At 54.6% G+C, this 12186-nt stretch overlaps 1 protein-coding gene across 4 annotated transcripts in view; it reads right to left on the bottom strand.

Annotated features, from left to right (window-relative positions):
* The window catches only part of LOC101671296 (adenylate cyclase type 3), a 76622-nt gene that overhangs the window by 37714 nt on the left and 26722 nt on the right, over positions 1-12186 (bottom strand). For all 4 annotated transcript variants that reach the window (XM_004745928.3, XM_004745930.3, XM_045079302.1 and 1 more), the window contains exon 2: positions 3916-4065. In XM_004745928.3, the coding sequence (XP_004745985.2) occupies positions 3916-4017 (102 nt within the window). In that variant the 5' untranslated portion in view covers positions 4018-4065. The remainder of the gene's footprint in view (positions 1-3915; positions 4066-12186) is intronic.

Raw genomic sequence — 12186 nt, 5'->3', positions numbered from 1 at the left:
TAAAGAAAAGTGCTAAGCTCATCCTTAGGAAACTGTGGACACCAAAGAAAATTGTAAAAGCAACCAGAGGAAAAACTACTGCATTACTTCAAGAGGAGCAGCGTGTGTCGGACAGCTGGCATTTCAACGAAAATAGTGGAAGCCACAGGATATCGGAAAGACACCTTCAAAGGGCTCAGAGTAAAGCAGAGTCAACCTAGAATTCTCCTTCTGAGAATTGAACTTCAAAACTGAAAGCAAAATGGACACATTTCTAGGCAATTAGAAATGGAGAGAATTTACCACCGACAGACCTTCAAGAAAAGTGACACTAAAGGGAATTCTTCAAGATGGAAGCACAAAAATGAAGAAACAAGAGAGCATCTGAGAAGGCAGAATGGGGGCAAGTGTGCACACTGGCTATTTGCTGCAGGAAGATGCAGTCATACCATCTGACGGGGCTTCAGATATATGTGGAGTTAAAATATATTACAATTGCCAGAAAGTCTAGGGGAGGGGGAATTGAGCGTTGTGAGGTCCTTGCACTGTGACCAAAAAGGTAAAAGTACTAGTTTGGTGTAGATGAAAATGCACGATTGACACGTACCGACATTATGTCATTGCTGAAAGATATTTTGATGCATTTTGCAAAATACATGTCATCCTTAAGTACATCAAAGTCAAGCAAAAAATGCAATATCAAAAATAAAGTTCCGACAGATTCCAAAGGACTGAAATCATACAGAATATGTTCTCTGACTGCACCAGAAGTAAACTAAAAATCAGTAATGAAAAGATGACCTTAAAAATTCCCTGGATCTTTGCAAATTAATTAATGTCCTCTCAAATAGCCTGTGGATCAAAGATACCTTGATGGAAATTAAAACATATCAAAATTTGTAGAAGAAAGCAAAAAAACAAGTAGTGAGGGAAATCTATAACATCTAGTGCATGTTTTAGAAAATAAAAACACTAAAATTACTTGCTAAATTTCATCTTGAGAAGGTAAAAAAGAACATGATGTTAACCCTGAAGAAAGCAGAAGAAAATCAAAGTCAAAAACAACTAATTATAGAAGTGTACAAAAAAAGCAACAAAAAGGTGGTTCACTGAAAAGGCCCAAACATTAATAAACCCCAACTAAGACAGATTAAGGAGAAATAAAAAAAAAACAAAACCAGAAGGTACAAACTACCAACACCAGTAATGAAAAAGGAACATCACTACAAATCCCACAAAGATAGAGAATAAACATGTCAAAAATGCAACATATATATATGAAATGGAGGAGTTCCTGAAAAAACAAAAGCATTCTATAACTTACACAAAAAACCAAAAAAACCAAAAACTTTGTACTTGTGAAGGAAACGGAGTCTCATAAAGGAAACTCCTGAGCCACGGGACCTCACTCGTGAGTCCTTTTAATCCTGTAAAGAACCCGTACATTCTTCAAGCTCCCCCAGGTTAAAAAAAAAAAGGAACATTTTTCAGATTAGTTCCTAAGTCCAGCACAACCACGATGCCCAAACCTGCCAAGGACATGGGAAGAAAGCAAAAATGCCAGCAGCTCTCTTCCATGCACAGCCACAAGGGTCCCAAGGGAAACATGAGCCAAGTGCAAGGCACAGTGGTGCTGGGGGGCTGCAGAATTCTGCCCCTCCTGAAGGGGACAGTGCTTTCCTCATTTCCAGAGGGACTCACGCATGTTATCCCATCTTCGCCAAAGGTTTTGTTCTCATGTACGCTTTACACATAGGGAAACTGAGGCCCAAAAAGGGGAAGATGCTGTCCCAAGGTCACATGGGCTAGAGCGGGGCGAGCCAAATTCATTCCACGTGATGGGCATTTACAGGCACCTGTGTTGTCCCAGCTTGGCCTGTTTGTGTGTCTCCTCCCCCGCCCCCCCCCACCTCCCTTCTGCCTCCCTGGACCTCCCACTCTTGCAACCAGAGTCTGCTCTGCGGTTGCGGCCCTGGGCAGGCAACAACGTGGAACAGCAGTGTGGCCCGGACAGGCTGCAGCGCCCCCTGGCTGCCATGTGGCATGCAGGAGTCCTAGAGCGCGTGGTCCCCAGGCTCCTGACGCTGACCCTGCCTCGAGGGGAATCAGAAAATGCCCAAGCACTGCGTGGCCCGTGCACTGCAGCCTGATCAGCAGCATGTCCAAGCTCTACAGGCTACGAAGCACTCCCGCCGGGTTCCTACCTGCAGGGAACCCCACAAGACAAGTAACAACACTCCTGCTTTGCAGACGAGGAAAGCGAGGCTGCGGGAGGTGGGCAGCTTGTCTAAATTATCTCTGCAGAGGATAACAGGTCCAGGGGAGACACAGGACCTTCCCCAGCACCCCAGGAGCAGTGCCCCCCCCACCCCCGGTGACCGAAGATGTCCTGGGTTATGCCAGTTACACGCTGTGAGGCAGACGAGATGAACAGGGAGGCTGGAGACTGCACAAGTACGAGGGACAAAAACTCCTGACCTAGCTGAGCGGGGACACAAGTGGTTTTTAACATTGAGAACCCAGTGGGATGACTCCACACGAGGAGAGAGGAGATGCGAAGACACAAGAGACAGCATAAAAGCCAAAACTGAAAAACACCTTTCAAGAGACTCCATAAAGCCGGTACAGCAGGATTCTCTAGGTCCAGGCAAGCAGGAGCAGCTCCTGGGGAACCACGGGATACAGGGATAGGAGAAGGAGACACACACAGTGAGCTCTCGGGTTGAACTTGGCCCCTGTGGCAATGGAGGCTGGGGAGACTTCTCTTCTAAAACCTGTCTTCTGAAGAAGCTGGCCCCTAGGCCCAGCTCAGAAGCTTCTAGCAATCCCTGGTAAACAGACAAAACACATCCTCGGGACTCAGCCAACGACTCAGTATGTGGCTTTGAAGAGCACCACTGAGAGAAGGTGAGGCTCGCCCACGGGACAGCCTTCCAGAACGGCCCCCCAAAACTATGGCTCTGTCCACCTGAGTGGCAGGGTCTGTGAAAACAACAATTTCAGCGAATCCAGAGCCAAGAGCACCACCTGAGCCCAAAATGACATGGTTCCCAGCCCAGAGAATCCTGTAGCTTCAACCTATTGAGTCTGTTAGGGGGAAGCAAGCCTATGGGTAACAGGAAGGTGGCAGATGGAACTTCTGCAGACCGTCGAAAGGCACTTGAGATGAATCCAGAGCAGAAACTATATAAACGACTGACTCACAGGAGAACCGGGTGGGTCAGGCTGGAGTAAAGCCGGTAAACAGAGAGCGGAGACGCAGGCACTTCTCTCCGTGGGACAATGTAAACAGCGGGGCGGGGTCCCCCGGGCTTGGGCTGGTTTTACTTCTTCATCAGTGACTTAGAAGGAGAAGGAAATGGGAACCTGCCCTGAGCCCAAAGGAAACTGAGCACCCTGGGTGGAGGGGAGCAGGCTGGGGGGCCTCACAGGCAAGGCCCCCCCTACAGCTGGGCCCACCACAGCGGCAGAGACCCCAGCGCAGGCCAGCCCGCGGCAGGTGCGCGCCGCCAGGGGGCCAGAGAACCAGAAAGGGCAGCCGAGGAGGTGATGCCCCCGGGGGGGGGGGGGGGGAGGGGAAGTATTCAAAAGAAAAACACACAGAACTTTTTAGCCTGAAAGAGGAACACAGGAAGTCACCGGTGACTGCTTGGGTCAATGCAGTTCTTTACAAAGTTTTAAATTACAGGGGAAAACACACAGACGGAGGGGAGGTTTAGGTCAAGCACGGAGAAGGAGAGAGGAGGGAGGTTCCAGCGAGAGAAACTCCCTGACGTCAGGAGGAGCTCTCTGGGGGCGACAGGCCCGGGAGGCTGCCAACCCCTGACCCTGGCAGTGAACTCTGATCCCCCCTCCCCCGCTGGGTCCCGCCCTGGTTCCCCCCCACCCCCCCCACCCCCCGGCTCCAGGCCGGCGGCCACCCCGAAGGAGACTCGCCTGCTGCTGGCTCTGCTCCTCCAGGTTCATCTTCACCTCCAGCGACTGGCGGGCCTCCAGGAAGGCCTTGCGGTGCTTGCGGTCCGCCATGTAGTAGGACATGATGCCCACGACGATGGCGCACAGGTAGAGGAAGACGTTGGCCAGGATCTGTGCCCCGAGGAGAGAAAAGGACAGCGGCAATGAAGCTCCAGCTCAGGAGGAGGGACGGAGGGAGGTGGCGCAGGGGTAACAAAAATCAACTCCCAAGCTGCACGGTGCCCATGGGGGACCCCAGCGAGCCTACCTGGGTCCCCGGAACACACCCTGCCCCACTTGCCACTGGTGGGGGAGGCCCAGGCCTGGAAGCCTGGTCAAGGGGCTGTTCTCTCCCCCTGCTTCACACCACAGCTAAACTGGCCAATCCTGTCCACCTGTGAGGTCCCTCTGCTACCCAGTTCATTCTTCATTCATTCATTCACGTACTCATTCATTCAACCAGCACTTGCTGAGGACCTAGTAGGTGCCCTTAGCTGCTGTGCTGATTAGCAGGGCTGGAGAGGGTCCAGCCCCCAGATCCACCAGCCAGGAGCGTATGACTCTAAAAGCTACAGGTTGTATGGAAGGTCACAAGGGACAGGCAGCCGCCCCGGGCCGACCCACAGGCATCACGCGACCTTACGTGTGGGCTGCAGGCGTGGAGGGGGCTGGGCTTCACATGCACCCCCTCAGCCAGCCCACCTGGCAGTCCCAGTACCCAGGTGCCATGAGGAAGCTACGGGAAGGGGAAAGGGCAATTATGGGGCCAGACTCCTGTTCTGCAAGCTCAGTGGCACAAAGCCCTCCTTGGGGAATTGAGAGTCTATTCCTCCCTCCTTGGCCCCCTGCAGGCTCCCCCTGGTGCCTGTGGTCCCCAGCCTTCCACAGCTACTGGGATCGCAGACCTGACTGCCTCCTGCCAGAGGCAACCTTGGCTCTGGACCGGAACATAAAACCACATCCGATTTCCTAGTGCTTGTGCAAATGGCCACCGCCTTTGACCCTGACTAGGTCCCATCTAGGGCTGGCCCAGGTTCTCGCTCTACAGCTTCTCCAGCTCCCACGAGGCCCATTTCCAGGTCAGGCCCCTCTCACGTCCCCCGGGGGGGGGGCGGCTCACATCCTCCCCACCTGGGTTCCCTGATCCGCGCCAGGGGAGGCCTGACCCCTTCTCTGAAGGGTGTGGCTCTTCAGGCAGAAGTCTGTAGCTGAGATGTGGTTAGGGTGACAAAGGTTCTCCATTTCTGACCCCTCGGAGAGAAAAGTTCTCCTAGTGAAGTATCATGTTTTCCAAATTTTCTGAATAGGTGAAAAATGCAGGAACATCAATTTTAGATTCTTGAACAAGATGGTTTAATAGACAATAAGAGAGATTAACTCTGACGTGAATGTCCTGGGGACTCTTGGTTGCGCCATATTCCTACTTCTATTTCACCGGGGCTGATCAGTCCCCAGCAGAACGTTCCTGCAGGCCTGGGCAATCAGCAAAGGCCTGCTGAGTAGTGAACTTGTTAGTAGGTGACATGTGTGTTGCTACTGGTCATCAAACGCAGATGTCACGCGCTCCTTCAGTGGCTGGTTCCAGCAAATACCACCTTACTGTGTTTTGGGGTCTGGGCAGCCCCGAATGCCCATACCATTCATGTGGTGGGTGGGCGATTTCAAAGTCCCATGGGACGTCTCCTGCTCTTCTGCTTGGGCATGACAGACCATTCTCACCTGAGCTCTCAGTATCTGTATGGCCTCAGGCTACTTACTAAATACCCGAGAGTCCAAAGAGCCACCAATTTATGTTGAGTCCATGCAAATCACACAGACCATGCTGAGTTTGAAAGCCAGTCTTGGCCTGAGGTCCAGGACCTCCTACCAGCCCAGAGGCTACCTGTATTTCCAAGGCAGTATAACTTTGGACATCTGCCCAGCCCCAAGTTCATGGTACAGGAAGCCAGTCAACAAGGTCAGGCTGTACCTCACACATCCTCACTGAGCACTCGCACTTTGCCAGAGCCCACGTGGGGTCCAGATACAGCAGTCACCAAGACCAAGGGTCTCCGGCTTTATGGGGCTCTGAGTCCTAGAGGTCAGGGGAGTAGCTGCACATCAGGAGTCACATGTCTGGGCCCCATAGATACCAGTGTCCATGACTCCGAACCAGAGGCCCCAGGCAAGCTTCCCTGGGGCCATAGGCTCATCTTGGGTCCCAGCCACAACTAGCCTAGGCTGCCATACCAGGCCACGGACAGAGCTTCATGCTCAGGGGTCTCTTTGCCCTGCAACAAGCTCAGCCTGACCACCTGGCACGGTGGATGGAACAGACTCTGTGAAGCGTACTTCGCTGAGGCTGTTCCAGGATTACTTTTGTCATGACCCATCGGGCTGCCCCCTGAGAAAATCACACCCGCTTTGCGACAGTCAGCAACTACAGTGGGAAAGCCTCAGACCAACCCCCACCAAAGATGGTTATCCAAGGAGCAAAACAAGATTCAGGCTCGGCTCGCCCTTGGCGACCATTTACATGGAGCCACACTCCCTTCCTCGAACCCTATTTTAAAACAGGCGCCCCTTCTGCCTTCCACTCGTAGGTGCAGACAACAAGTGTAGAAGGCAGACTGGCCAGGGGTGCTGCCCCTCGCTGGATGGGCGACCCACTAGTTCAGGTACCTTCTCTGAGCCCCTGCTTTGCCATCTATGAGCTGAGGGGCGGGCTAACTCCTCTCACACATCCCTGCCGTCCTGACCCCATCTGGCCCCCATCAGGCTGCACTTGGGAGGGTGAAGGTTGGGCCTGGAGAGAACCCACTTGGCAAGGCTGGAGTCGGAGGAGGGAAGGTCAGGCCGGGGCGTTCACACGGCGTCTTGTCCCAGGAGCACCCCGAATTACAGAGGGCGCGGCCCACCCCTTCTTGACCTGCGCTCTCAGCAGGACGTGGAGGCAAATGGCCATGACTGGGTCACACACTGGAGACTCGTGTGGGTCCTGCAGGTCCCTCCCATGCCAGGGAATTCTTTCCCGGCCTCCCGGGGAGCTTATTCCTTCCTAGAGAATTCTCCCAGGAGCCCCAGGCTGTGGGATTCTCAGAGCTCCCTCAGTTCTCCAAACTTGCCTCGACAAAAGAAAGGGTCCTCAGGGTGGCTGTTGCTCTGTTCCAACCCAACCCCTCTGTTCCACGCAGCCGTGGGAGGATAGCCAGGGCCCTACAGGTGACTCTCTGCCTCCAGGTCCAGGCCATGAATCAGATCGGGCGATGCTGCTAAGCCAAGGAGACCTCCAGCCGGGAAGCCAGGGTCCACTAGGGAGGAGGAAGTTTCAGAAGTGAGGAGTTGCTGCTCTGCTCAAGGGGGAGGCTCTCAACATGCAAAGCACACAGCAACACAGTCACCTGGGTAATGGCTGCCCGGCCGGCTCCACCCTCGGGGTGTGGGGGGCGCTCAGGGGCTGGACGTGGTGGGCAGAGGTCTGCCAACGCTGCTGGGTGATCCTGCTGTGCGGCCTGCTGTGTGTCCAGGGCCAGAAAACCTCCTCCTGCTCTCAGCCCAGCACGGTGCGGGCATCGAGGAGTCCACGGGGACTGAGACACTGTCCCTGCCCCCAGGGCTGCCGCTGGCGGGAGGTGGCCCGGGTCCAGGGAGGACAAGATGGGATAAGCAGGGAGGCTGTCCTCTCTCCAAAACACACTGATGAGTCCTGCTCCCACTACAGGACCCAGGGAAAACTTGAACCCCAGCAAGCATCTGAACCATGTCTCTCATGTGACTGGGACAAACAGGCATCTCCAAACTGAGCCCTGAGCCCTGCTGTCTTACAGTAAGTCCTGGAGCGCGCCCCCCCACCTCATGCCAGGGTAAGGGGGGAAGGTCTCCTTTTCAGGACTCATCTCCGCCCTCCAGGGCTGCCTTCGCCCACCCCCAGCTACAGCTGGCCTACCCAGCAGGCCCCTCCTTCTCCTCAAGAGCCCTGCTCAGCCCCCATGGCCCCCAGCAGCATCCCCCGCCACCCCTGTGCTCCCCCGGCCCACCTGAGAGGTAGTGCAACCACGTCACAACTCGCCCCCCCCCCCTGACCCCTTCAGCCTCTGGTCAGCTGACTAGAAACCATCACAGACCTGACCTCCCAGCCTCAGGATCTCCCCGGGAGCCAGCCCTCGAGTCAATATCCCCTCCGTGCACCCCACACCTTTCCCACCCTACCCCACCCCAGATCAGAATAGAGGAACAAGGCTCGGTAACTTCCCTGGGGACCGTGTAGGCCAGGACAGCATGGGAGACCGTCCCCTGCAGGAAATATCCAGAGGCGAAGGCTGAGCCTGCAAAGAGTGCCGACAGAGGCCAGGCAGGTGGGGAGGGTCACACTGGGTCAGGGAGGTGTTGCACAGCTTCAGGAAGTCGCCAGTCTTGGAAACAAAGACCGGCTTGGACACTGCACTTGGCAACCCCCTGAGCATGGCAGCATGGCCGGGAGGCTTCTCCTCTCCATCACTGTCAACACGGACTGCCCTGGGGTGCTCCAGGGGCAGGGTTCGCACACAGGACACATGACCCTGGGAACAGAAGGGGAAGAGGTTCCCAGCCCGGGCAGGCCCATGGGAGCCTTGATGCATGGCCTCTGGCTCCAGGGGAGATGGGGTTCAGGCAGGGGGCCGTGGTGCCACCTTGAGCCTGTTTCACACCAGGCTTCAGACTCGGTGTGATTCCCCCGCACAGCAAGCCTGAGAAGTCCCGTTCTAGGGTGCCATCAAGGTCACCTCTTCTTATCCCAGTGGTCTCCTTTCTCCAGTGAAAGAGACTAGGCCTCAGTCTCAGTGCAAAAGAACTGTTTGTTTTTTTAAATGTAAGATTTTTAAAACAATGAGGAGAATGAATGAATCTCCCAAGTGGGCAAACATTCAGAAGACAGCTTCATCTAACCGATGACAGCCGGATGGAGTGTCTGTAATACCCCAGCTCCGAGACGCAGCCGTGAGAAAATTCCTTCACAAAATCCTTCCCCTTGGAATCTGATGAATCACAAAATCCTGCACATTTCTAACAGTCCCCGGGGACACGGGGCTGGGCCAAGCAGGAAGTCATCCTATCCAAGGAGGGCTGGTGCCTCCCTTGCCTAGGCTGGCCCCTCCCCATAGGCTCATTCCAGCCTGGAGATTCCAGAACACTCTAGAACTGGGGAGAAGAAACCCAGAGAGAGAAAGCCGCTCTGGGGAATCAACATCCTTGCCAGCTGCCCTCAGAGACCTTGTGATGCTCTGTGTCGGGGGAAGACCACATTGGAGCCTCTGTTCATTAAAACTAACTTAGATGTTTTGGAAAAAAAAAAAAAAAAAATCTCCAAGGAGCTGTAGGGCAGGAAGGAGCAAGGGAGCAGGCCCCTCTGTAGGTAACCAGGCTCCCCAACCTAAGGAAGCCAGGCCAGAGCCTGCGGTGGTCCCATACAGTGCCCGAGAGACACCCCTCTCTGGAGCTCACTGCAGACCATAGGTGGTCCTCATCAGTCAGGTCCCTGCTATGTCCCCTCTTCGCAGAGACCTACCCTGACGACCCCCGACTCTAACATTTTCCTGTTTTAGACCCTGCAGAGAAGTACCTGCACTTCCCACTCCCTGATCTTCTTATTTGTCCGTTTACTCTGTTTACTTCACTAGAAAGCCAGCGCCCAGGGGACAGGGCTCTGTTTTTCTGTTTCCCTGCCAATTCCCCAGCCCTGGGACTGTGAGTCCACACGGGAAGGCCGGTGCCCACTGGATGAATGCGTGGCAGAGAGAGGTCAGGCTGTGTGGCTTGGAGCAAGTGGCTTAGTCCCCTCGGTGGCCCTGAAGGCTCCTCCACAAGATCAAAACAGAGGTCATGTGCAAGACCACCTGGTCCAGGGCTGAGCACAGAGCAGGTGCTGAGTGACTCTGGGAAATCAGTCCCTCCTGACGACACTGTAACAGTTTGCTCAGAGCCTCCAGGTTCACGATCCTCATATGTCACAACGAGTGAAGTTCCTATTCTCATTTTATGGAAAACACTTGGATTCAGAGGCATGAAGCAACAAGGTTATGGTCTCCTGATGGTGCTGACGCGAGAGCCAGATCTCTTTCCTCTTCTGTCCCCGCTCCAAGCACAGAGTTCAAGTTTCAAGACATTAATAAAAACCTACCCCCAACCCAGGAGACCGAACATTAGAAGACAGCCTGACCAGACCTGTACTGCCCGAGAACTGGTCCGCTGCTGGCCTCGCCCTGACAAGCCAGCACAGGACCTGAGCAGGAGTCCAGGACCTGCCCTGCGTCACTCAGCTGAGTTGTGATGAGGCTCAGCAGAGGCTGGGTGGAGTCTGAGGCACCTGCGGCCCATGGGGAGCACAGAACCCAGAAAGGACAACAGGGGCCACTCTCATGCTACTCTAAAGCTAACTCTAGCATCACTGTGCCAAGAGATGTCTGGGGTCTCCAGTAAATACAACCCTACTCTGTATCATTCAAGGTTTGAGCCTTGAGGTACCACTGAGCTATCCTTCCAAGCTGGGCATTTGTCAAGTTTCCACCAGGGGCCTCAAAACAAGAAAACCTCTAGAAGCTTCCAGCTAGTTTTATAGCTTGGGTATGCCTCTGCTAAAAAATATTCAATGTCTACTCTCTTCCAAAATAAAAACGACTTCTAGAATAAGCATCCAGCCAACCTGACATGTTACAAGAAGTCCTCCATGATCCACTGGGTTGCCAGAACAGTCTCTCAGCTTGTGCACTGCATAACACCAGGGGCACCACTCTGCAGACTCTGACCTGACGGCTCCCCTGCAGGTGTGGAACATGGCATTCCTAACAACTGGGTTCTAGTATCACTTATTTATTCTACCTGGCTGCTGCCCACTGCGCTCCCCTCACCCCAGCCACACTGATCCTCTCTCCAATCCTCCAGTAAGATAGGCTCTACAGCTCTAACCAGAACATCCTGCCTCTGCTCCGCCTGTGGAGGGACACACGGGATGACCCTCCAGCATAACCTGGCTCAAACTCCCAGCACATACCTGTTATTGTTACAGTCCCAAGACCCAGCTCCAACCCCCACTCCCCAAACAGAACTATTCATTCATTCATTCACTCATTCGAAGGTTTTGTGAATGTCCACCCTGTGCCAGGGAGATGTTTGGCATGTCGCATTGAACACAGCAGAGGCAGTTCCAGCTATCAGGAGTGGATGTTCTGGTGACAGAACTAGAAAAGAAACATAATTCAACAACAAGAGGGTCAGAGCTCAGCAGAGAATAGAGATGATGAGGTGACGGGCAGCTGCTTCGGATCAGAAGGCGAGGGAGCCGGCGCGGGCCCCATTCTTGTCTCCCCGGACGAGCACTGTACAGCCGCACCCTCACCGAGACTCCTCCCTCCTATGGATTCTGACCCCAGGATCCGTTCTGGCCCAAACGGACCTCAGCGCGGATGACGCGAGGGAATGCTGAGACAAGCCCGCATGTGCTCTCGTGTTTCCACTGTTGCCTTGAGAACAATAAGCATGGAGACGCGCAGGGATCCAGCAGAACGAGGGACCCGTGCGAGCCCCGCAAAACCCAAGCTACGCCTGGAGCCCAGCCCAGCTGAACGCAGCCCCGACGGGCCACGCGCTGTCCACGCTGCGCTCGTGCAAGTGAGGAACGTGGGGCTACGAGCCACTCGGGGTCGGACGGGTCGTTAGCGCAGGTGGTCCTGAAGCAAGAACCTCGAAGCTGAGATATGAATGACAAAAAAGACTCCGCCATGGGAAAAGTCAAGAAGAAAGAGCGTCCTGGCTGGAGAAACACATGCCTCTTTTCCACCGGACGCCCCCACCCACTGTACCTTCTGCTGCTTCTCCCTGCCGGGGACACAGCAAAGTCTCCAAGGGCAGGGGTGTCTCTCGCTTCCGCGGCAGCCTCTGGGGCCGGCACAGTCAACTGGCACAGAGCACAGTGAATGGCAAGAGAAGGCAGGCCAGAGAAGGGTTCACCCTCCACTGACGTGTTCCCTTAGGTAAGAGAGCCAAAATGAGGCAGACAAAGGCTAGAGCTGGGGGCAGTCCAGCCTGCCGGGGGGCCAGGCAGCAGTGCATCTGGGGACTGTCTGACCACAGCGACAAGGAGACACAGGGCTCCCGGCATCTGCTGAGCGGAGGCCAGGGACGCTACAGAACACCCTACCACCAGCACACAGCAGTCCCCACAACAATTAATCACCTAGCCCCCGGTGTCAATAGACGCGAGGTCGGGAAACCTTGGCTAGAAAAAAATCATCTTCCTCT

Source organism: Mustela putorius, unplaced genomic scaffold (assembly GCF_011764305.1).
Source record: "Mustela putorius furo isolate JIRA1106 unplaced genomic scaffold, ASM1176430v1.1 tig00000281_pilon_pilon_pilon, whole genome shotgun sequence".
Classification (NCBI taxonomy): Eukaryota; Metazoa; Chordata; class Mammalia; order Carnivora; family Mustelidae; genus Mustela; species Mustela putorius.
The sequence above is the reverse complement of the archived record's forward strand: the minus strand, read 5'-3'. Positions and strand labels throughout refer to the sequence as shown.